The 21596-nt window shown below is 41.6% G+C and overlaps 2 protein-coding genes, 1 long non-coding RNA gene and 1 pseudogene across 10 annotated transcripts; 1 reads left to right on the top strand and 3 right to left on the bottom strand.

Annotated features, from left to right (window-relative positions):
• Positions 1-385: 385 nt before the first annotated feature.
• On the bottom strand, positions 386-2787 carry LOC135597677 (transcription factor bHLH96-like). The gene is made up of 3 exons (XM_065090953.1): positions 1724-2787; positions 1148-1606; positions 386-538 (listed from the first exon to the last, which is right to left on the bottom strand). The coding sequence occupies exons 1-3, from the start codon at positions 2072-2074 to the stop codon at positions 437-439; spliced, it is 912 nt and encodes a 303-aa protein (XP_064947025.1). The 5' UTR covers positions 2075-2787; the 3' UTR covers positions 386-436.
• Positions 2788-5323: 2536 nt separating this feature from the next.
• On the top strand, positions 5324-8133 carry LOC135597675 (uncharacterized). Of its 5 annotated transcripts, none has more exons than XR_010481363.1 (9): positions 5325-6257; positions 6458-6609; positions 6716-6811; positions 6878-6940; positions 7072-7140; positions 7233-7335; positions 7425-7496; positions 7573-7678; positions 7765-7903. XR_010481363.1 is itself a non-coding variant. In XM_065090947.1 (9 exons), exons 1-9 carry the CDS (start codon positions 5909-5911, stop codon positions 7912-7914), a joined length of 1143 nt encoding a protein of 380 aa, XP_064947019.1. In that variant the 5' UTR covers positions 5326-5908; the 3' UTR covers positions 7915-8133. The 5 variants fall into 5 exon arrangements, 4 of the variants coding, with proteins under 4 accessions (XP_064947021.1, XP_064947022.1, XP_064947019.1 ...); XM_065090947.1 differs by having other exon boundaries at positions 5326-6257; positions 7590-7678; positions 7765-8133; XM_065090951.1 differs by having other exon boundaries at positions 6130-6257; positions 6346-6609; positions 7590-7678; positions 7765-8133.
• Positions 8134-8396: 263 nt separating this feature from the next.
• On the bottom strand, positions 8397-11097 carry LOC135587013 (uncharacterized). 4 transcript variants are annotated; one of them, XR_010481367.1, is made up of 6 exons: positions 10903-11090; positions 9859-10658; positions 9319-9403; positions 9134-9240; positions 8823-8999; positions 8447-8726 (listed from the first exon to the last, which is right to left on the bottom strand). It is a non-coding gene; the product is annotated as an uncharacterized LOC135587013 (long non-coding RNA). The 4 variants fall into 4 exon arrangements; XR_010481365.1 differs by having other exon boundaries at positions 8397-8726; positions 9319-10658; positions 10903-11097; XR_010481366.1 differs by having other exon boundaries at positions 9134-9403; positions 10903-11091.
• Positions 11098-12324: 1227 nt separating this feature from the next.
• On the bottom strand, positions 12325-20160 carry LOC135596495 (putative ABC transporter C family member 15; annotated as a pseudogene).
• Between the last annotated feature and the right edge of the window lie 1436 nt (positions 20161-21596).

Genomic DNA, 21596 nt, shown 5'->3' with positions numbered 1-21596 from the left:
ATGTCGGTGTGAAGAAGCTGAAGTGGACACACATCATGCTGCACACTTATCCCTCATCAGAAGTTTGGCTCGACAATGATGGTGGTGGTGGTGGTTGCCCACAACCGGACTGCCGGTGGCCTGTCTCATCCCAAGGAAGTTGACGTACTACCTGCCTGAAAGAAAGATCAGATTTGTGTTTTGGGCTATGAGATGTTCTTTTGATGAAGCTGCTTCTACACGTCAAGAATCCACAAAATGTTACACAATGTCATCTCCATGGAGGCCCATTTTGGATGCCAGAGTGGGCTTATTGAGATGACACAGTCACACAATCCATGGCAGGGAAGATAAAGAAGAAAAAAGGAAAGCATCACCGGACCACCGAGCTACACCGCACAAGAAGTAGTTGACTGCTACCGCCATTCTTGCAGAAAGACTGTTGAATGGCCTGCCCCTACTGGGCTGCAGCAGTCGCCTCAGCTTGAATCAGACAAAGCATACGGTGGATGGCAGCGGCAATGTCATCGACGGTGGCCAGACTGCACCCTTCTTCCACCTGCAATATATCACCCCACCATACAAACAAAGAACATGAACTTGAAAGGAACTAAGGATCATAATAACTTTCTAATAGTTTGCCAGAGACACGCAGACTTGTGGGATTTCTCAAACCAAAGAAAAATCCCTACGATTTGCGTGAACTGTGGAGAGGAGGTAGCAATGATGCATGTCTGCTGGTGTTGTTCTCTGTTGGGATTCCCCCTACACTGAGAACTATGTCACATCCGAAGCCATCGAGAGGGGCTCCAGAGGAGCATTCCATGCAGAAGAAAGTGTTGTCTGATGACTCTCAGAAAGGTGAACACTGGTAAAAGGATTAAAAGCAATCTCGCAGCTTTTTGCAGGCCAAATTTGAATCTACAGGAGGAGAGAAACAGCAAGAGAGAGATATATTGAGGTATAAGAATCATTATTGTCTCTTGGAGTCATTGTGTTCGATCACAATCCAAGAACAGTGCCCTTCGAGGATGCCCAAGAACATGTGCCTATCGACAGGATATCTGACACTTGCCGACTCCACAGGGAAGAAGATAATTTGCTTTCCCTAATCATCCACGCGATAAACGTATCAATCGAAGACGACAAGAGCATAATAGGTAGGTACCTTGACGCTGAGGGAGTAGAGCACCATGGCGTCCATGGTAGTGAGACTGAGGTGAAGTATGGAAAGCTTGAGGTCCTGAAGCCCACACACTATCTTGACGAGCTGGTGGGGCCTCTTCGGCGACAGGATTCGGACGTTCGCGTGCGTCTCGATCAAGGTCACCTCGATGTCGGCCAACGCCGGCAGCAGCTGGTCCTCCGGTTGAGGGTAGTCGTGAGCTGCGGGGTGGCGCCAGCCGTACTGGGGGAAGGTGAAGAACTGAGCGAAGGGAGGGGAATCGACCCCATGGCTGTGGCTGCTGCTGCTCCTGTTTCCGCCGTCTGCGGTCGCTGGAGAGCTCTCGGGCTTCCCTGCTTGTCGCTGCTGTAGCGTTCTCTTCTGTGCTTCGAGTGATTGGAGAAGCTGCTCCAGCTCCTTCACGAAATCGATAGCTCCTCCGACAATGGAGGCCTGGTCACCCTGCAAAGCCAATGCCAACTCAATCTCGAGCCATCGGAGAGCAATGGTTCAGACATCTCTAACTGAGCAAATTGGCCACCGTAACCAATTCCAGAGGAAACAGTAGAGAAGACAAACCCTTTGGATGTAGGAATCGGGCATGAGCGAGCGAAGCACAGCGAGGTGCTCGTTCATCTGCCGGCGGCGATTGCGCTCGACGGCAATGTGGGTCATCCTCTGGTTCTCCGCGTCCTCCTTGTTCTTGTGCGTCCTCTGCCTCCGCCGCTTCCTCCTTCCTTGCCCTGCTACTTCCGCGCTCTGCCTCCTTTCGTCCGTGCCTCCGGAGTAGCCACCCACTACATCGTCGCCGCCGGCATTGTGGAACCTCGAACTCGAGGCGCGACCAGAATGGTGTGATGTGGTGGCGGTGATGGTGTCGTAGAAGAAGAAGGGAGGAAGCCCGGCGGAAGCCAATGCTTCCAGTGTCATGGTGCTCCTTACGTTGGTGTTTGCGTGTGTTTGCTAGTGCTTTCTACGCTTCCGTTTCACCTCATCCTTCCACTCCACAAACTTCAAGGTAAACCATGTAACGCTTCTCGCTCCCCAGCTGCAATGATCGGAAAACACTCCAAGCCACTCGGCACCAATGCCCGGCTTTTGTTGCAGAGTCGAGTAGTGTCGTTGAAACGGAGGGAGCGGCCGAGAGGTCACACGTGAGAGGTCAGGAACAGGTAAGAGCTTTTCTCCTCGAAAAAGCGAGGAGGAAGGATCTCTTGAAATCTGTTTCCCAAATCCATAGGGTACTGTCAGCCCATGTCTTCTTCGCCCAACAGTGGGGAGCCTAATGGAAGCACATGACACCGGGCAAAACACCCAACAAAACTAGTTGTTTTGGCCATCTCTCTCTCTCTCTCTCTCTCTAAGGACACAGCTATGTCAGCTCTTGTCTTGACCCGAGGGTGGGGTGCCCCATTGAGACCACATGACTACTGCGGTGAGACAACAAAACTAGATGGTCATTGCCTGAGCATTAGGCCCAGTGAAATCTTTTGCAGAAAGAACAGCAGAGAGAGAGAGAGAATCCAAAAATGCCATCCATATTACATCCTCTACTTTTGCATCATCATATTAGGAAGCTGTCAGTGCTTCCGCTAAAGGGGAGGAGTCACAGAGGTACTCACCGAAAACCACATGCGGTCCAAATCAGAGTCCACACGGGTTATAGCTTTAGACTGTGATGCCACTGTTGACGAGATGTGCAAGGTTTATATCCATGATCGATACATACAAGTCTATAAACGCTGCATCAAACCAAGTTAACACTGTGGTTCAACTATAGCTGGCAACTGTTGCATGACCATTCTGCTGCTGAAAAGAACTCCTACAGAAGGATTCTCCAGAAGATCTATTTCAAGAATTCAGTCAACAACTTCACGGGAAGCTATATATAGCTCTGCTTTTTGTCACTTCATGATAGATTCCAGGAACCTTTTTCTTTTCGCATCATTTCACTCCCTTTCTTTTTCCTTTTTTACATGAAGAATTTGGTAGAAAATTACAGAAACTTCAGACTGAGCAAAACACCGAGACTATAATTTAGCTGCTGCAGAATAAACAATGCAACAAGTCCAGCCAGCCAGCCATGGATCAAATGGTTGCTGTACATGTAACAATTGGTCTTGCAGCTTTTACTCCTACACGACGAAGAAGGCGAGACAAGTCCACATCACCGTTCGTATGTAATCTGTTGTTGTTGCAGCTTTGCCTCAGCTACAACGTAATATGAGCTGCATGTATCATGAAAGAGAGTTTTCCGAGCTTAAAGTTCCCGCAAACTAGGATCAAGATTAAGCAGATGGAGCACCTCCACGTCAGGAGGGGAAGAATTTAAGATAGCAAGGAGAAGACGAGGAGCGGAAGAAGGTAGGTGGGGATGGACATGTTCGTCAAGGCGAGCACACTCACCAGCGGCGAGAGAAGAGGGAAGGAAGGACGACCATACAAACGACATGAAATACTCTGTTTTCCATATGAAGTGGTACTGTGACGGGTTCAAGTGTGCCGTATCACAGCCATCATCTGATAGATAGAGGGGAAGGAAGGAAGGTGAGCCAGCTTTGGACCATGGTCCAACTTGTGTCAGGGAATCCATGTGAACACCATCTCGGATACCACGTCAATCATCCTCTCTCTCTCTCTCTCTCTCTCTCTCTCTCTGTACCCTGTGTGAAGTGGCATCGATACAATTCTGGAGGTGTACCTTTTGTTTATATGTCCTATCTGAACTATCGACGCGATCTCCTCTAGAGAGGACCATTGCAAATAACCTTGTTACTACGCATTGTTCTTAGCATCATTATAATCCAATGGACATTAGATTCTACTACAAGTCACTACAGTCTTCCGTTATCTAGTTGAATATTCATTGGAAAAGAGAGGTGTCCATCGTGTACAACAACTTTGCCTTCAAATCACTCACTCTCTCTCTCTCTCTCCATATGAGCTTTTGGTCTTAATCTGATACTTCCTGTGGTTAATGGTCATGGTGGGAGAAGCTTCAGGGACGCCAGAAGTTGCACTGTCTTTGATTTCTTTCATGGCTGCACACTTCCCAAATGCCATGATCGAGAAGGTGATTCTCTCCATTCACACCGCGAGAGGTTCAGGACGAAGAATTCGGCTTCCTCATCCACGGACGCCATCACGCAGTATCGACGCATCTGATGAGGTGTGCTTCTGAGTTTGGTGACGAAGATTCTGTCAAACATCAACCACGCATGCATGCAATACTCTCGGTCGAAGCTGTTGCGGATGGAGAGATCGAACTCGAGGTAAAAGTACACAAAGTTCCTCTAGTCTCACGAGAGCAACCGCAGCAACAAGACAGCATCAGACATCACAAGACATGATGATCACATTATGTGCAACTCTTGAGTTGTATCACAAACATAACTCGCTTACTCGCATCCTCCTCCATGGTTATTACTGTTCGCTACGATTCACTGTAACGATCCACCAAAGAAGTAAACGCTGACACTATTCCATTTGACAGGAACATTCCAATGGGAAAAGGACTCGACTCCAACATAAGGCCATTATTGGTTCTTTGCAATTCTTCTGTCTGTCTGTCTGTGTGTGCAAGCAGACTAGGAAACAAACATAAGCACCAAAACTAGGGAGAGAGAGACTTTATTGCGACCGTCCTCTGCCGTGGGGTACTGCCTATATATATATATATATATTATATATATATATGTTAATGGTAATGTACGAGGCGCTCCAAGATGAAGAAGTGACGCCGTCTTTTTCTTTGGACTACATACTTATCAACTGAATTCAAGGGACAAAGATTCGCTGGGAGAATTAAAGAAATAGTACGCTCCTTTCGTGAGAATCTTTACGGCTGATAGATTTGGAGGACTTGATATAGCTCCCAATAAGTCTGCTGATAGATCAGATGAGCAATATAGAATCTTTACGGCTGTTAGTTAGATTTGGAGGACTCGATAATCATAGGGCCCATGGGCCGTCGATAAGTACTTACGGGCTATAAATGAGGGCCCACGTGACATGGTTTTGGCATGCTTTGCTCTCCGCACATCTCCTGTCGAGATGAGCTTCCGCGTCTGTCTCGGTTGTCAACCTCAAGACAGGCCCGACAAGATAAAGACCCTTAGGTTCGCGTCCAGAAAGTGTGCAGACAAATCTTGATGTCGCAGTTCGCCCACAGCTAATGAGTGGTTTCTTGCGGCCTATGAGAAGGAACGAGTGGCCAAACCAAATACGATTTCTCTGGGGCAAAGCAAGACGGCGTCGGCCGTCTTCCATGTCGCACACGTGCATCGTCAGTATCCACACGGTGAGAGCTGCTCGTCGACGGAGCAAATTCCTCCGTCCCTGTCAAACCTGTGAGGAAGAATACACATGTTCGCATGGAACATGTTTCTTGAATCCTGCTTCGTCCTTCCCAGCCATCATTGCTGCCAATCGAAGAAAGCAAACGGGAACGGGACGACTGCGTCTGCATGCGTGCAAATACACACCTACGACGGAACCGCGCCGCCAAACGGTGCGCTTGGCGAAACCGCGCGGCGGCTCGCCCGCTGGTTCACCCCCATCCCTTGGCCACCGTGTTGTATATAGCCCACGCGTCATGAGCCCCTCGAGTTGAACTGGTGGGGAGGAAGGAAGAGAGAAGAGGAGGAACTCGAAAGAAGATCTATTTTTTCTTTGATTCCTGTAATTAAAACCTTTTCTTCGATCGGCTCTCTTCTTAATTACAAGAAGGAAGCGAGAAAAGAGAGTGAAGAATTTCCAGCTGAGATGGAGCTCAGCTGCGTCGCTTCTCCCCGTGGCCTCTACGTCTTCCCATCCACCTGTGCTTCTTCCGGATGTGGCTTCTGCCGCCGGGATAGGAGGAAGGTTGCTGGATGGTCTAGAATCAATGCGTCGACGGAGGGAAGCCCCGAGCCGATCCACACCGCAGGCACCAACAAGCCACAGCGTAGGGATTTCGCCGCAGGCGGTCCCGCGATGGACGTGTCCGCGTCGCCGGTATCTTCGGGTACCACGAGCACCACCGTTGTCGAGCGGAGCCTCGCTGGCGGCGGGGACTACGATTTCTCAGTCTTGGAGAAGCTGGCCACCGTCGTCAGGCTTAGCTACGGGATAGGTTTGAGCCAGCGAATTCCTTTTGCTTTCCTTTTCTTGGTTTCTCTTACACCGCAACGTCTGATTCGATGCTGTAAATGCATGGATAGGTCAAAAAAGACAGAGAATTCGTTGTTGCCGATTGAATACTCTCTGTTCGATGATTTTAGTGTGAGAAAAGAAATGCACACATAGAATTACTCATCTCGTTGTTCGAAGCAGGCATATACGGAGCCATGGCGCTGGCGACCAAGTTCGTATGCGCCATCTCGGGGACAGATTGGACAGGCGCGTTCCATCCGTCGCTGGAAGCGATCGTGAGCGGCCTCTGTTATGCTGCTCCACCAATAGTGGCTCTGCTCTTCATCCTAGATGTACGTAAAAGATGCCTCTTTGTCGCTCATGTCAACTCCTCCCTGCAAATCCGCGACTCTGTCATAAGTAAACATCACCTTCTAGCGGACATTGTTACCCCCACAGGACGAGGTCGTGAAGCACTCACCTCATGCTCGTGCTATTAGAGATGTAGAGGACGAGGAGCTCCGGAGCTTCTTCCATGGCATGTCACCATGGCAGGTATTCTCTGTGATTTATCTCCTGTGTCTTGGAGTGGCGATCGCTAAGAATATGATGTTCTTGTAGCTCATGCTCATTGTTACTGCGAGTTCAATCGGGGAGGAGCTCTTTTATCGGGTTGCTGTTCAGGTAATTCCTTGGTACAACAAAGGAGCTCTCTTTCTTCGATCGATCCCCACAGTAACCGATGATATAGAGATCTCTGACTTACTGCTTGTCCAAATCCGCTCCCTTTTCATCTAATCCTGCAACAATTACAGGGAACAATGGCTGATGTGTTCTTGAGGGGCACCGAGCTCATGAAAGATGCACATGGAATCACATCTCTGGTATGTTGTTTCCGGCTGACACAGACTTACGTTAATCATTATGTACAAGGAAGAGCTGATGAATGTAATTATGATTTCTCCAATCATTCTAGACTGGTGTAATGCCTCTGTTTGTCCCCTTTGCTCAAGCATTTGCTGCTGCTATCACGGCTGCTCTTACAGGGTCATTGTATTATGTTGCTACAGCTGCCGGCGGTGTGTCCGTCCTCTTCCCAAGAAACTTCATGTACCTCTCTCGTTCTTACGGTCGTTCTCCAGCTCATGTATCTGTCAACTTCTTGCAGATCCTACTTATGTGGCTGCACCAGCGCTAAGTTCTCCCACTGGCCGTGAAGATCTCAAGAAGCTTCTTGCGGGTAGATTTACACTCACTACATTATCTATTTATTAGCGAGACGATGTCTCATGCTGCATGCACATAAATCTGGATAGGTGTTGATGTTATGCAGCTTGGTGTGAAAGAAGGGAAATGAAGAAGATATATTCTCCACTTCTGGAAGCTTTGCTAGCTCTCTACCTTGGATTCGAATGGATTCAGGTGGTACAGCTTCCTCTATCACAGTGAGCAGCCATCGATCTTCATAAATTGTGGACTTACATGATCGATTTGTGATGCATGTGTAGACTCGTAATATTCTAGCGCCTATGATCACACATGGGATGTATTCTGCTGTTTTGCTGGGACATGGGCTCTGCAGGATTCATGATGGGGAAAGGCAAGTGAAGGTGGAGCCGAAGAACTCCGATGAACCAATCGTAGAGCAAACAAGATGATCATGAGACATGAGCCTAAAATATTTTTTGGTCAAATTAACAAGATGCTGGAACTCTGTCATGTGGATCAAAAATCATTGTAATGACTAATGAGAGGGGATGTGTTATTCTGCAGCTCTTGAAACCATCACCATAGCTGCAAGTCATGAGAATTGTGTACAGAAGGATTCTTGAAAGTGTCTTTTTTTTCTCATTACCATGACATATCATTCTGCTTCCTCTTTCCTTTGTCAGCCATCACACAGAAACATCAATGAGCATCTTAGCATGCCCTGAATAGAACATCTTTTTTTAATCTCCAGATGATGTTTAGAAATATACTCCTGGGCTAACCAAGTACTGGTTCTGATTAGATTTTCCAGAAAGTCAATTCACCTTGTCTTATCAAAATACAAACAGAATATAAGTTTCATGCTTTTGGAATGCCCTGAAACAATCAAGTGATCATCCAGGGGGGGGGTTTATTCAGTCAACCAGAGTGCTTGACATTTAGTAACTACTTCATTAGTTCACCCTGAAAACAATTGAGAGATGTACAATCTTCATGCAGCATAATTCTGATGGTAAATAGACAACAACAGTCTTTGCTTATATAAACCATACAAGTGAAAAAAAAAAAAAAAAAAGAGAAGAAAAAAGACCTTCAAAACATCACAAATTACTAGCGGAAAGCAAGGTTCATAGTCCACCGACAACTCAAAATTTCATAACATGGCACAACAACCGCTTTCTTCAGCAGGAGCTACCATGGCTTGCTGATTTCTGCCTGGGCCTGATGAATTGTAGGTGAACATAGAGGGATCAAGACCGTACTGTCGAGAAGCAAGACAACACCGGGAAAGAATTACAACCAGAGGATGCAAAACATGAAAATATCTATTACGAAATATTTCCCGACAAAAAATTACCTTTTCCCTCAGCCATTGGATATATGCAACAGTACTGTTTGGATGATGATCAAGAGCACTGTGTACAGGTACTCCAGTTGCTGGAACTCCTTGCCCAATGATCAATGGTTCCCGGATGTCATATCTCGGAGCATTATATTCATCATCACTGCTTTCGTACTTTTATTGTTGGAGCTACTGTTAAATATTAAATAATATTGAACTTTAAAATGTCTTATCAGTTTCAAGTAGATGGACAGATCAACAAAACCTTCCAAATGCAAAAAAATAGAAGTATTACTACCATAACTTCAGTAACATTCCACAATTACCTCCAAAACAACAGCGCACCAAGTGCTACCCATTTTGCTATCTTCAAGTGATACTCCAAAAAATCATCCATCATGTCAAAATTTCCAGTTACAACAGCTGGAATATACTGCAAATGAACTACATGTCAAAACTAGCTTGAAAGGAGAACCAGCACAGAAATTAGAGAGGTTAGAACAAGACTCACATCCTTCCAGCTGTGATCAAACAATATGAAAGCTGCAACACCTAACTAACTCGACCAGAATCAACAAGGTCACCAAGAAAGAATACTATCTAGGTTAAGTAAAGCATCAAACTGACAACTAGACACAAATATAAATTCTAGAACTTGCATAGTTTTATGTTAGAAGCATTTTCAGCATCAGCTTATCACTTAGAACGGCACGGAAAGAAATTATGCCAAGAATAGTGGATTCAAGTGTGAATAAGTTGAACTTAGTCATGATGAGATTGATCTGGACATAATGTTTTTTTTGCTCAGTATTAGATTTCATAAACTACACAAAGAAATATAGAAAACCTCCATTGTTTTCAAGCCTTCACTTATGTTTGATCAAATGAAACAAGAAGGCGAAAAAAATACTTCAAGCAATGGCAGAACCACATGAAGAATGAGGAGTCAGATATGCCTTGAATGAAATGAAAGTAAATAATTATAGCACTTAGAATTTACAGGTAAGAAATCTAAGATAAATTGTAGAAATCAGCAAATCTTCAGGGATACAAAAGACAGGCAACATCCATTTCTTGTGACTGCTGCGATGCAGCCAAAGCATGATATGACAAACAGAGTAACTCCAACACCAATAAACAAGTAAATGAACCTGCAATAGCATCATCTTATCAGTCTGATTGACACAACCTGACTATGAAAGAACATAATGTGGAGGAAAGTGTAGAAAACAATCCAAGGCACCACATGTTAACATGGCTGTAGATACAGAGTATTGACCACAAATAACACAAGGATCAAAATGTTACTCGTAAACCAAAATTTCCTACAACTGAGACATTGGTTGGACCATGTATGTGCAATGTAGCCTGTCAATAAAGCATAAAACTTTCTAATTTTTGGTGAAGAAACCTGACGGATGACACCTTGTGTGGTCAAAGGAGACATAGTGACAATCATTTACCAGAATATGCATAATATAACAAAAAACGTACTCACTTTTGTCTGTTGATATTTTTGTACTTCATATGGACAATTGGATGAGAGCTGTAAAGCAGCTAAACACTTTAATCTGTTACGAGATGATGGCATAGTTATCTATAGCATTTTCCTCACCAGAACTAGGCATAACAATAAGAATTTGCAGTCTTTGAGAAAAATACAGCCTAAGGCGGACTGGGGAAAACCACAAGTTGCTGCCCCGATGGAGAAAAGGTGGCCGAGTACCGCCTCTGCTCCATCAATTTCAAGCTCTTCGCCCTCTTTGCAGGTACTCGCACCTCCAACTAATCAATGCGCAATGGCAAGCAGTGAAGCAAAGGCCATCATGCCAGCAGGAACATCGAGGGAGCCTGTTATTGTAATGCAACGCCCCCGTTCGGTCACAGGTATGGGATGCTACAACTATTTCAGAACTATGGAAAAGCAAATTCTTCAAGGGATGAGGAATCAGGTTTGACATGTAAATCCTTATAAATAGACTTAGTAAGACTTAATGAATTTTACCTATACAACTGAAAGAAGAACCGGAAATTAGCCAAACTGAACTGAAGAAATAGCGGGCTAAAAAGAAAGAGAAACCAGAGATGTACATACCGAGCTTTCGGCAGTTTATCAAGAAATACTTGTCGAAAGGGAAATAGTTACGATCATGGGCCGACCAAACTTCGAGAACTCAGGAAGGTCACTCGTCGGCGATACGGGATCATTCCCGGCAGACGAAAACAGGACGCAGAAAACCTAGTAAAAAATCAAGGAACCGGACCATCGTCGGTGCACTTGAGGATCTTCTCCAGCGGTTCCTTTACCATATGAACGTCAAATTCCTGCATCACACCGCCCATTTGGTACATTCACGTCGTGGGGCCCGGAAACAAATTCCCCATTTTAAGAAAAGTAATGGAGAGGATCTGTCGTCACGTTTCTGATATCTCGACGGAATGGTCGAGACGAGGAGCGTCTTTCCTAGTGAAGATGCCATCGGATCTGGCGCAACGCTCGAAACAAACAGAAACGTCCTTCCCACTAAATTCTGACACGTAGAGGAAATTTCATGTAATCATCCGATCGCAGACTGGTGCGTCGCAAAGGCACTCGAAGGACCAACTGGAAACGTCCAACTTGTTTCCTTGGACGGAGGAGGTAGGTGTGAGCCCTTTCGTGGTGGTCGCTAACGGTCAAAGGGAACGGGAGACCGATCGCCGTGCGTTCGCCTTGTCGCCTCAAAGCGGCTTCCGCTTCATGTCGTCGTGACAACTGTGAGCAGACCTAACATTCCTCTCCGTGAGCCACGATTTATGTGCCATCGCTTGGCCTTGCACATGGGGGGTGCTGTAGAATGCAGTGCAGCCGCGACACTGCTTGCTCGGGAAGGAGATGAAGTATGGTTCGTTCGGTGCTAGGTGCTTATGGTAAGATTTCGTTCTTTTTCCCCTTTGCTTTTACTCGTTTTTCGCATCGATGAGGGCAATGTCCAATATATTCTTAAAATTGGAATTTCAGTTCACTATATCTGGATGTGCCTTTTCTGAATTGGTGTTGAATAGGTCATGGGTTCGGATCCTTGTCGAGATGGTGCCCAAATATGTTACCCAGGTAATTCTCTTCCCTTTCGGACTAATGTTTGGCTGATTTGCTTACTTTTCTCGTGACTGGAGTGTTCAAGAATCGACTTCTGTTGAATTTTGGAAGATCATGTAGAACTTTTCTTTGGAGGCAAACTTGCATGTAGGCCTTAAAAGTATGTGTTGGTATATCTCTGTGATTGTTAAATCAGTTAAGCATCGAGGTAGATGCAATATTTTTCCCAGGTCAATTGATCAACAAGCAATCGGGGCTACTGATAGTTGGTTCCCCTTTCATCTTGAATCGTTTGGGTTTCAATTATTGTGGTGGTGAATGCCCAATTATCTGACCTAAACAATGTTATAGTACCATCTGTTTTTCTAGAAAATTCAAAATTGAACAGCATAAGACATGGGAATCCAACAATGAGAACTTGAAATTGTAAAAGCAAACGTCTAATCTACATCATAAATGCATAGGCAAACATCAACTGGTGGAAGGAAACTTATTTGCAAGTTGTGCTAATGTTAAAGTGTGGCAGAACACCAGTTGGCATAGGTTGGCACAACTTTCGTGACAGGTGAAGACAATTTCTTGCCATGAGATAATTGGTCTTTGCCAGAGAAATCAGCTACCTGGTATTGAGTTAGCACAAAATACCCATATCATTCTGTTGGAGTCAAGGGTTGCCTTTACACCAGTCATTTATAAAGATAGAAAAATCCAGGACTAAGTTGTGTTACTTGGACTGTGTTGCATTGTTAAAGCTCTGTGATCTCATTGAATACTCCTTTATAAGCTTAGAAAATGCTGAATCTTCTCTTTCCAATAACGTGGATGGTTTGTCATATTCAAGTATCTTTCCTGCTCGAGAACAAGAAACTTTGTAAGCTAAATTATGCACAAAATTTATGCAAACTATATTTACTTAAATTGATCATAATTCAACTACCTTCGCTAAGGACCAGAATGAGATCGCTATCTATGACTGTGTGAATCCTGTGAGCTATGGTGAGAATTGTACAGTCCTTGAATTCCTCACGTAGTGTTTCTTGGATGATTCCATCTGTGGCAGTATCAACTGAGGCTGTTGCTTCGTCCAGAACAAGAATGTTGCTTCGCTTCAACAGTGCTCTTCCTAGACAGAGTAGCTGCCTCTGTCCAACACTCCAGTTTTCTCCATTTTCAATAACTGTATGAAGCCTCCCATCAATTATTGAACTAGTAATTATAACTGATCATACCATTCAAGTAGTTATGGACTGTAAGTATGTTGTCATATATCAAAACCTCCTGGGCATGTCATACCTGTTGAATCCAGCTTCTTGCTATTTTTTCGTATCATATCACCAAGCTGACAATTGTCTAGAACCTGAGTGATCATAATGCTTCTGTCAAACTGATTGGCACACAATTAAATAGGATTTAGATTTTTGTTTCTTAAAGACATTTAAATATGGAGCACAGAGGACAAGAAACTTCTTTCCTTCAGAAACTGAAGCATCTAAGTTAAAGCTCCGTTGTTCAACATGAACTGAAAACTAATAAATCTAGATAAACTCAAATTATGAAGGGCAGGATTTATACTCGACTTGTCTACAATATATAGTCAACTAATAGAATTTAGGTTTTCTTGTAGCAATTTTTATTTTTCAAATACTCCTACGTTCCACATCATATTATTACTTGATATTTCTACTTCATCAGAGCTTCACTTAATATCATGGCCATAGTTATCTTCTTGGATTGCTATATTATAAACATTTTGGCTTTTAGAAACAACTTGCCTCCCATATCCTGCTATCTGAGTATTCCTTCAATGGATCAAGATTTCCCTGCACTGTTCCCTCGAACATGATAGGGTCTTGTGGTATGATGCTTAGTCTGGAGCGCAGGTCATGGAGACCTATCTTGCAGATGTCTACATCATCAATTTCAATGGTCCCTTCTCTTGGTTCAACAATACGGAAAAGCGCCTGTATCAAAGTTGATTTGCCACTGCCAGTTCGTCCTACAACACCAACCTTTTTTCTTCCTGGAACTATACATGTTATGTTTTTCAAGACTGATGGTAGATGTTCAGCATATCTGACCTGTACAAACAACAACAACAAGAAGCTTTATGGTATCAAAAGATAGCATATCTAACCTGTAGAAGTAAGGGAAAAGTAGAACTTGTTAAAGTTGAGTATGACATTCATCTGCATAAAAATGATCAAGATGTACATATCCTGGGCCATGAGATCTCTGTGGCCAAACTTCGCAATAGAAGCAAGACTTTGTCTTAAAGGAAAAATTCAAACTTTTATCTATTTGTCCAATCTAATATGACTATGAAATGTATAGAAATTCACCTAGTATTTGCAACAGCATTACTCTCTGGCAAACAGATGAAAAATGTTATATATAGCAAAAATGCAATGAGAGTGTGGCATCAATTATCATATAGAAATGACCTAAAGCTTCAGATCTGGACAAAATATCCTTGTTTGTGCAGGTCAAATTTGTTGAATCTTCAGAGATGGTACCTAGCTAGGAAAGGAAGTTATGGTACCTAGCTAGGAAAGGAAGTTATGGCTGTTAGAAGAACACAGCAATAGTCAATCAGTTCTGCTAGAGAGATCAAGAATATTTCAACGAAAAATGTTAATACATAGACTTGAACCAAGCTCTGTGCAGCTAAGCATCTAACTGTCTGAACTACTAATGGAGCATCTAATGATTGTCCTTATGAGTGAGTCTTTCTCATGTAGTGGTACTAATGATTGTACTCATGGAGCAAAGATAGGACTGCTTAACTGGCTTTCATCCATGTGATAGTTTATAATTGTTGAGTCTAAAAAGTCAAATCATATGTAAGCCCGTTAAGCTTTGGGAAATTTCATTTGTTGCATCATGGAAATTATATCATAATTCGTAACAATTTCTACCTTATGAAAGTTGCAATGTTTCAGAATATAAGTTTACAATTTATTTGAAGATAACTTTAACTATTATCCAGTATTATGAAGTGAATTATTTGCATAGACAGCACGCAGAAAAAAGATCCCCCCTCACACCTCTCCCAGCATCAAGAACAAATGAAGGATGACTGAACTTTGAGTGAAATCAATGGTATCATGTACTATGCATACTATTTGACTTTTTGTTACATGAAATCTATTGTTTCATAGGGACAAAACTTTCTCCAAATTGTACAATGTGTATGCTTGTCGCTAAGTATGACTCTTGATTATGCATAACCATGCATGTAATATTAGGAGTTTTTGTTCTAAGTTATACCTCTAAGTTTTTGAAGCATATAGTTCCAACTTGTGGCCAATTGGTTGTTGGTCGGCAGCCTTCGATGAGTAGAGGAGCTTCACTAGGAATCCTTGAGTACTGCATAATTCTCTCAACGGAGATAATTTTATTATCTACGTTGCATATATTCCAGATGATAGCTGCTAGCTGTGAGTTGAGGGTTAATCCATATGTCACAGCAAGTCCTGCAATGCCTGTACAACATGCACATGAAATTTCACTTAGATTAACAGACTTATATGACAAGTATTATCAAGTAAAGTTCAGGTAAATGAGTATTTCACATGAATATGCTCACTTGGATTGAGAAATCCTTCTGGCATGTTCACAAGCACAATCAATGAGAAAGCAAACACAAAGTTGGATAACAAATTCAATCTGAATGAGAGCCACTCCAGTGCTGAGATATTATGGAACCATGGCCTTGAGTGATTATCTATGAGGCTGAGGTTTGTATTGCTGAAACGGTCTTTCTGCCCAAATGCTCGAATAGTTACAGCACCAGAGAGTGATTCTACAAAATGATGAAGGATCGGAGCTTTTTGGATTTCTGACAACCGAGCCAATTCTCTGGCAGTGGGTATGTAGTATTGCTGCATTAGTCATTGTCAAAAGTTCAGTCTTCAAATTGCCAAAATGATTTAAATCTTTCATTATAACTGAATATCTAAATAGGGTTATGTATATTTCCATAGATAAATCATTTTATGTTTATAATATTATTCAAGGTTCGCTGTACCATACCGTACCGGTATTTCGATCTGGGCTCGGTACGATACGGTACCGGTGTACCAAGCGGTACATCAGGGCGTACTGAGCGGTACGTCCTGATGTACCGAATAATTTTTTATTTTTTACATTGTAGCAGTGCTACATTATACTACGGTAGCACTATAGCGGTACCAGGCGGTCCGCGTACCGATAGCCTATCGGACCAGTACGTACCGTCCGATATGAGCGATACGGACGGTACGTTTCGGTACGGCAGGCCTTGATATTATCTATACTGGCAGACAAGCAAATCATGGGAACTACAGTTTAAGGAAAAAGAAAAAAAAAACAGTCAATTTGTTTCTTTCAAAATTCAAGAATTTCTATGTGGACAGTCTCTTATATTGACAACAAATCTTGAATATTTTTCCAAGTAATTTTTGAGTGAGTGAGTGTTCTTACTTGATACCATATACATATTGCTGTCACTGGAATTAATATTGCAAAAACTGGCCAAGCAACCTGTGACATGACTGCAATAGTCCCCAGAATCTGTATAATTGAGAATGCACACCAACCTAATCTCCAAGGTAATTCTAAGTCAAGCACACTTTGATCCATAGAGGCCTAGAGATAATTCGTAATAAGAAACAATTAGTTTTAATCACAAAACTATACAACAATTTACAATTCAGGATTTACATGAATAATAACTTAAACTGCATAAATGAGAGATTAAACTAAGTACTGACCCTGCTTAATATCCTCCCAGATGGCGTTGAGTCAAAGAAAGACATTGGAGCACGAAGGGTAGAGCGGAGCATCTTTTGGAAAAAATTTTGAGATGTCAAAAGGCCAGCTTTTACGAGCAGAGTTGTTCGGATCAACACACACAATGAACATCCAACGGAGAGAAGTATGTACACCAAGAAGAGAAACTTGAGTCCCACTGTAGATTCTGTAGTTGTAGATGGAGAAGTCCATGCCATCCAATAGTTGCTTGCTACTTGCAGTACTTGGAAAAATATATGTGCTATGACTATTATGGGAACCAAGGCTCCTCCTCGGACTGCAGTCAGGTATGACCAATAAACATCTTTCGAAATGCTTCCTTTCTCTCTCTCCTCTTCTTGTGTTAGCCTCCCTCTATCATCCATATCTCGACAAATATCGTGTTCAGACTCTTGCTTATTGATGATTTGGAATGACGTATTTAATGTTTTTTTGGCATCAAAATCGTTCCTGCTTGATGCCTCTGGTATTATTTTCTCTGCAGCTAGTAATGATTTGCTTGAGGTTTCTGCATTGACTATTAATTCAAGAGCATTGCTGTGAGCTCCAACTAACACCTCAAATCCGATGTTTTGTCTTAAAAGTTCATTAAACAATCCAGCCTGGGCAACTTTTCCATCCTTCATTACCTGTTATATTAATTAATGGCAATTGCTATTAGCTGGTATTTGTCATGCTAATTGTTCATAATGAGTACAATTAATTGAGGAGGAGCATAAGTATCATAGTTTTTTAGGGACACTGCAACCTTCCATTAATGAGACGGGCACTTCTTGTTGATAATTAATATTATGTTCATGTGTTTTGTTTTGTTAAAATGAATGACAAAAGTATTACTGTTCTTGCAGCATAATCATTTAAGGAAAAATAAGTTCAGCAGTTCCGTTTTACCAGGATAAGGTCTGCTACTGGAAGAAATTCGACTTGATGGGTAACATAAAGCACAGTTTTGTCTCTGAGGACACCCATCAAACAATCCTGCAGAGGAAGGACAAATCTTTTAAACAACATACAAAGAGTTTTACATACTGGAAAGATTGTAAGTGAAAATTTACTAGGTATCTTGAACATTTGGTCTGCAGATTCATTGGAAGAATATATACTTGAAGACATCGGATAAAAACCAGAAGATTCAGATATAACACATACTATATGGCTTTCTTTATCAATCTTTGTCTTTTACTATGTTATAGGTTAGAGAGCAGATGGAGGGGATCATTTGTTTAAAGGATATTTTTACAAGATAACCTTGAACAGTTGAGTGCCTGTATGAGCATCCAAAGCGCTGAAAGGGTCATCAAGAAGGTATATATCAGCATCCTGATAGACTGCTCTAGCTAGCTGGATCCTTTGCTTCTGTCCTCCGCTCATATTTATACCTCTCTCTCCAATCTGTGTCAGGTCCCCATTAGCAAAGAGTTCCAAAATCCTTCTTCAATGCACAAACTTCAATTATCTTTTCATACTTTTCATTGTCAAAAGGAAGACCAAAGACAATGTTTTCTCTGACATTTCCTGATAGTATCCAGGGAGATTGTGAAACATAAGCCTTGCTGCCACTAACTTTTACACTCCCTCCAAGCTTTGGTATTTCTCCAAGGATGCATGAGAGTAAACTAGACTTTCCCGTACCAACAGTACCGCAAATAGCCACCTTCATTCCTCTATGCACCTTCAACTGTATATTTTCAAGTGTGGGGCATCCAGAGTCTTGGTTCCAGCTAAATGTCCCATGATCAATCTCAACATCAACCTCAGCTTCATTTCTGGGGACAATTTCAACAGCGTCGGCTCTCATTTCGTCTTCTAGTAGGTACTTTGCTATTCTGTCAGCTGAAACTTTTCCTTGTGCAAGTACTGAAAGCATATTGGGGAGAGTAAATATTGGTTCTTGCAGCATTCCGAATGTTGCCACTGCAGATAAAACTCTTCCTGCGGTTAGAGGGATTCCTATGATTATACATGTTCCGAATGTCACCACTGATATAAACATCGGTGCTCCCCAGGATATAAAAGATGAAATTGCTTTCAGTCTTAGAGACATCCACAGCCAATTGTGCTCAGTGTTTCTCAGGCCTTCTAACTTGTGAAGGTATGTTAGATCCCAGGCTTGAAGTTTTAAGATTTTCATGTTTCGGAGGACTTCTGCAGTTGCTTTCATTCGTGCATCTTTAGCTTCCATGATTCTGCTCTGAAATCTTTTTTGTGCTCTAGTTAAGGGAATATTGCATACCATTATCATTGTTGTTGCTGCTATTGCAGCCAAAGCTCCAACTCCAAGATTTTTATGAAGAACATATATTGCCAGTGCAAGCTGGACAGGGAGCATCCAAATGATGTTTGAAAACCACATCAGGTCAGTAATCCTTTGGATATCCACACTCATGTAGTTGATAATCTCCCCACTTGTTAGGCTCTGCCGAGACTGGCTTGATAATACGATGCCCTTTTTGTATATATGGGATATTAGAACAGCTCTTAAGCGCATTACAAGCTGTAGGGCTCCAAACATCCATTGTCTGTGACACATGGTCTCTACAACTTTGGCACCAAGAAATTCTAGTGCAAGTATGTAGCCACTCTTCAATCCGTGCTGCCTGTCTCCTCCTAAGAGCCCAACGAAGTTGTCAATCAGTGAAGGTCCAACATAAGAGGCCCCTGCAGCTGCAACTGCAAAGCTTGCATTGACTGCTGCCTTCTTCCAGATGAACAAGAAGATTGCTCTGTAGATAGATGAAGTTCTTAAGCCATATCTTTCTTTGACGTTATTTAGGCAACAGTTGAATGAGTGTGACAAGAACTCAGCACAATCATTTTTATCAATATCTGGTACTTCATTCTGCTCTAGAGGTTTCCTCTTTCCAGTAGCGAGAAGTGGGTTAAGCCATGAGAAGGTCACAAGTTGTACAAGACTTGCGCTCCCGTACAAGGAGCTCCTCTTGTTCTCAGCATGCGTCTCCTTTGATGTTTGCACTTGCAACAATGGTTCTTTCAAGCTATTGGAGTCAACTGACGTGCAAGGAAAGAGACTTGTTACCTATGTATGTTGTTCTAGTCCTAAGAATGACTTTGCTAGAAGAATGGAGGGTATGTATATCAAGAACAGCACAGATAGATGACGACAAAAGCTGCATATGAAGGTTTGGGCAATGTGTTGAATCTATAAGGTACTCAGTGGGACATCAACAGGAAGGTGTCGAATTATCCGTGTATCCATTTGTATTTTGTCATGCAGAGGGAGTTTAGACATAATGTCATATTCATATGAGCAATCCAATCAAATTATCTGTCATGAACATTATTGTATGCCTAATGATCAGATTCAGTGCATCATTATTGACGAATGTTGCATTGATCAGATTCAACGTTATCATTGAATGATCCTTAATGGTTGGTTTTGGTAGCATTTTCGTTAAAAAAATTTCATAATTAGATTTGATTGTAGCGTCATTGTATGATGTTTAATTGTTGGATTTTACCCATTGTCTTTGGGGGTATTTGATGATAAGATTTGATTATATCATTTGTTTAATGATCGAGTTTAATTATATCATTGTGTGTAAATTCAATCATATCGTCATTCAATGATATTTTATAATCAAATTCAATTACATCAATATCAATTATGCTTAATGTTCATATTTTTCATATCATTATTAAAGAATATTTCATGTTTGAATTTTTTAATGATCACATTTCATCGCAATATCATCGAGGGATGCTTCATACAAATGCCTTATTATTGTTATGCAGCTTATTTATTCAGTTGGTTCTGATTTTAGCTCATTGTTAGAAACTTAATTGCACTAAGAGGGAGAGTAAATTGGTGCTATAATAAATTTAATTAATTTTAAAATTAATAGAGAAAAACACATTTTTGAACAATCAAATATAGAGTATAAGAAAAGGTTGTTAGTAAAGTGGATGATAATAAGTAAGCAATCATGAAAAAAAATTGAGAATAAATGTAAATCGATTTATAATAGTTTGATCTTCTTTGACCTATGCATTCCTCTTTCCTCGATATCATTAGTTTTCACTATCAATCTTACTTCTAATAGGTTCTAATAGGTGAAGATTAACAACTCTTTATAATATTTCTTATTTTTTAAGAGAGATCCTTACATTTATTTTTTTTATAAATTTATCTTTTTCTAGACTTACAAGAGAACCTTTACATTTACTCTTTTACAATAAATCTCTTTATCTCTTACACTTAGTATCACAACTACATTCAGAGAAAGAAACTCAAATAATACTAAAAAAGATAGTTATAATATTTTATAACTTTAAAAATGGATGCTCTATCAACCAAACCCAAGTAGGATATTTATATACCTCAAAATGCTTCAAAAATAGAGTCAAAATATTAAATTCTTAAAAGTCATAAATATGCTCCGATGGTCCTATCATCATAAAATTTAAATTCTAAGTACCGCATCCTAAGCGGTACTATCATCACCATAGGGAGTAACACAGTCTAAAAAGTTAATAAAATATAAATAGTACTTATCGGTTAACTCGAGCGATACTATTATACCACCAACTTAGACTAGTTTAGGCCACTTGTTTGGCCTTTTGACGAGTCTAGTTCAACCTAACTTTATGCTAATAACTTTTATGATAAGTTAACTTTATTTCAACCTAATATCGACTCAAATTAATCTAAAACAATCTCGATTAAAACCTTGATAAGTCAACTACTTTGATACATCTTCGAAGTATTTGACATGTTATCGACTCTTCTGATATGTCATTTGAATTTCTGACACATCATCCTATCCTCTAACATATCGTCCAATCCTCAAGCATATTAGTTTCACCACGACAGTAAATCTTTCAATATAATATTTAATTCTTTCGACACGATTTTCAAGTTTTTAGTAAAAGTCCATTTTTCAACATGTTTATCAATTCTT

Source organism: Musa acuminata, chromosome BXJ1-11, assembly GCF_036884655.1.
Source record: "Musa acuminata AAA Group cultivar baxijiao chromosome BXJ1-11, Cavendish_Baxijiao_AAA, whole genome shotgun sequence".
NCBI classification, from domain to species: Eukaryota; Viridiplantae; Streptophyta; class Magnoliopsida; order Zingiberales; family Musaceae; genus Musa; species Musa acuminata.
This window is presented reverse-complemented; position numbering and strand designations above follow the sequence as displayed.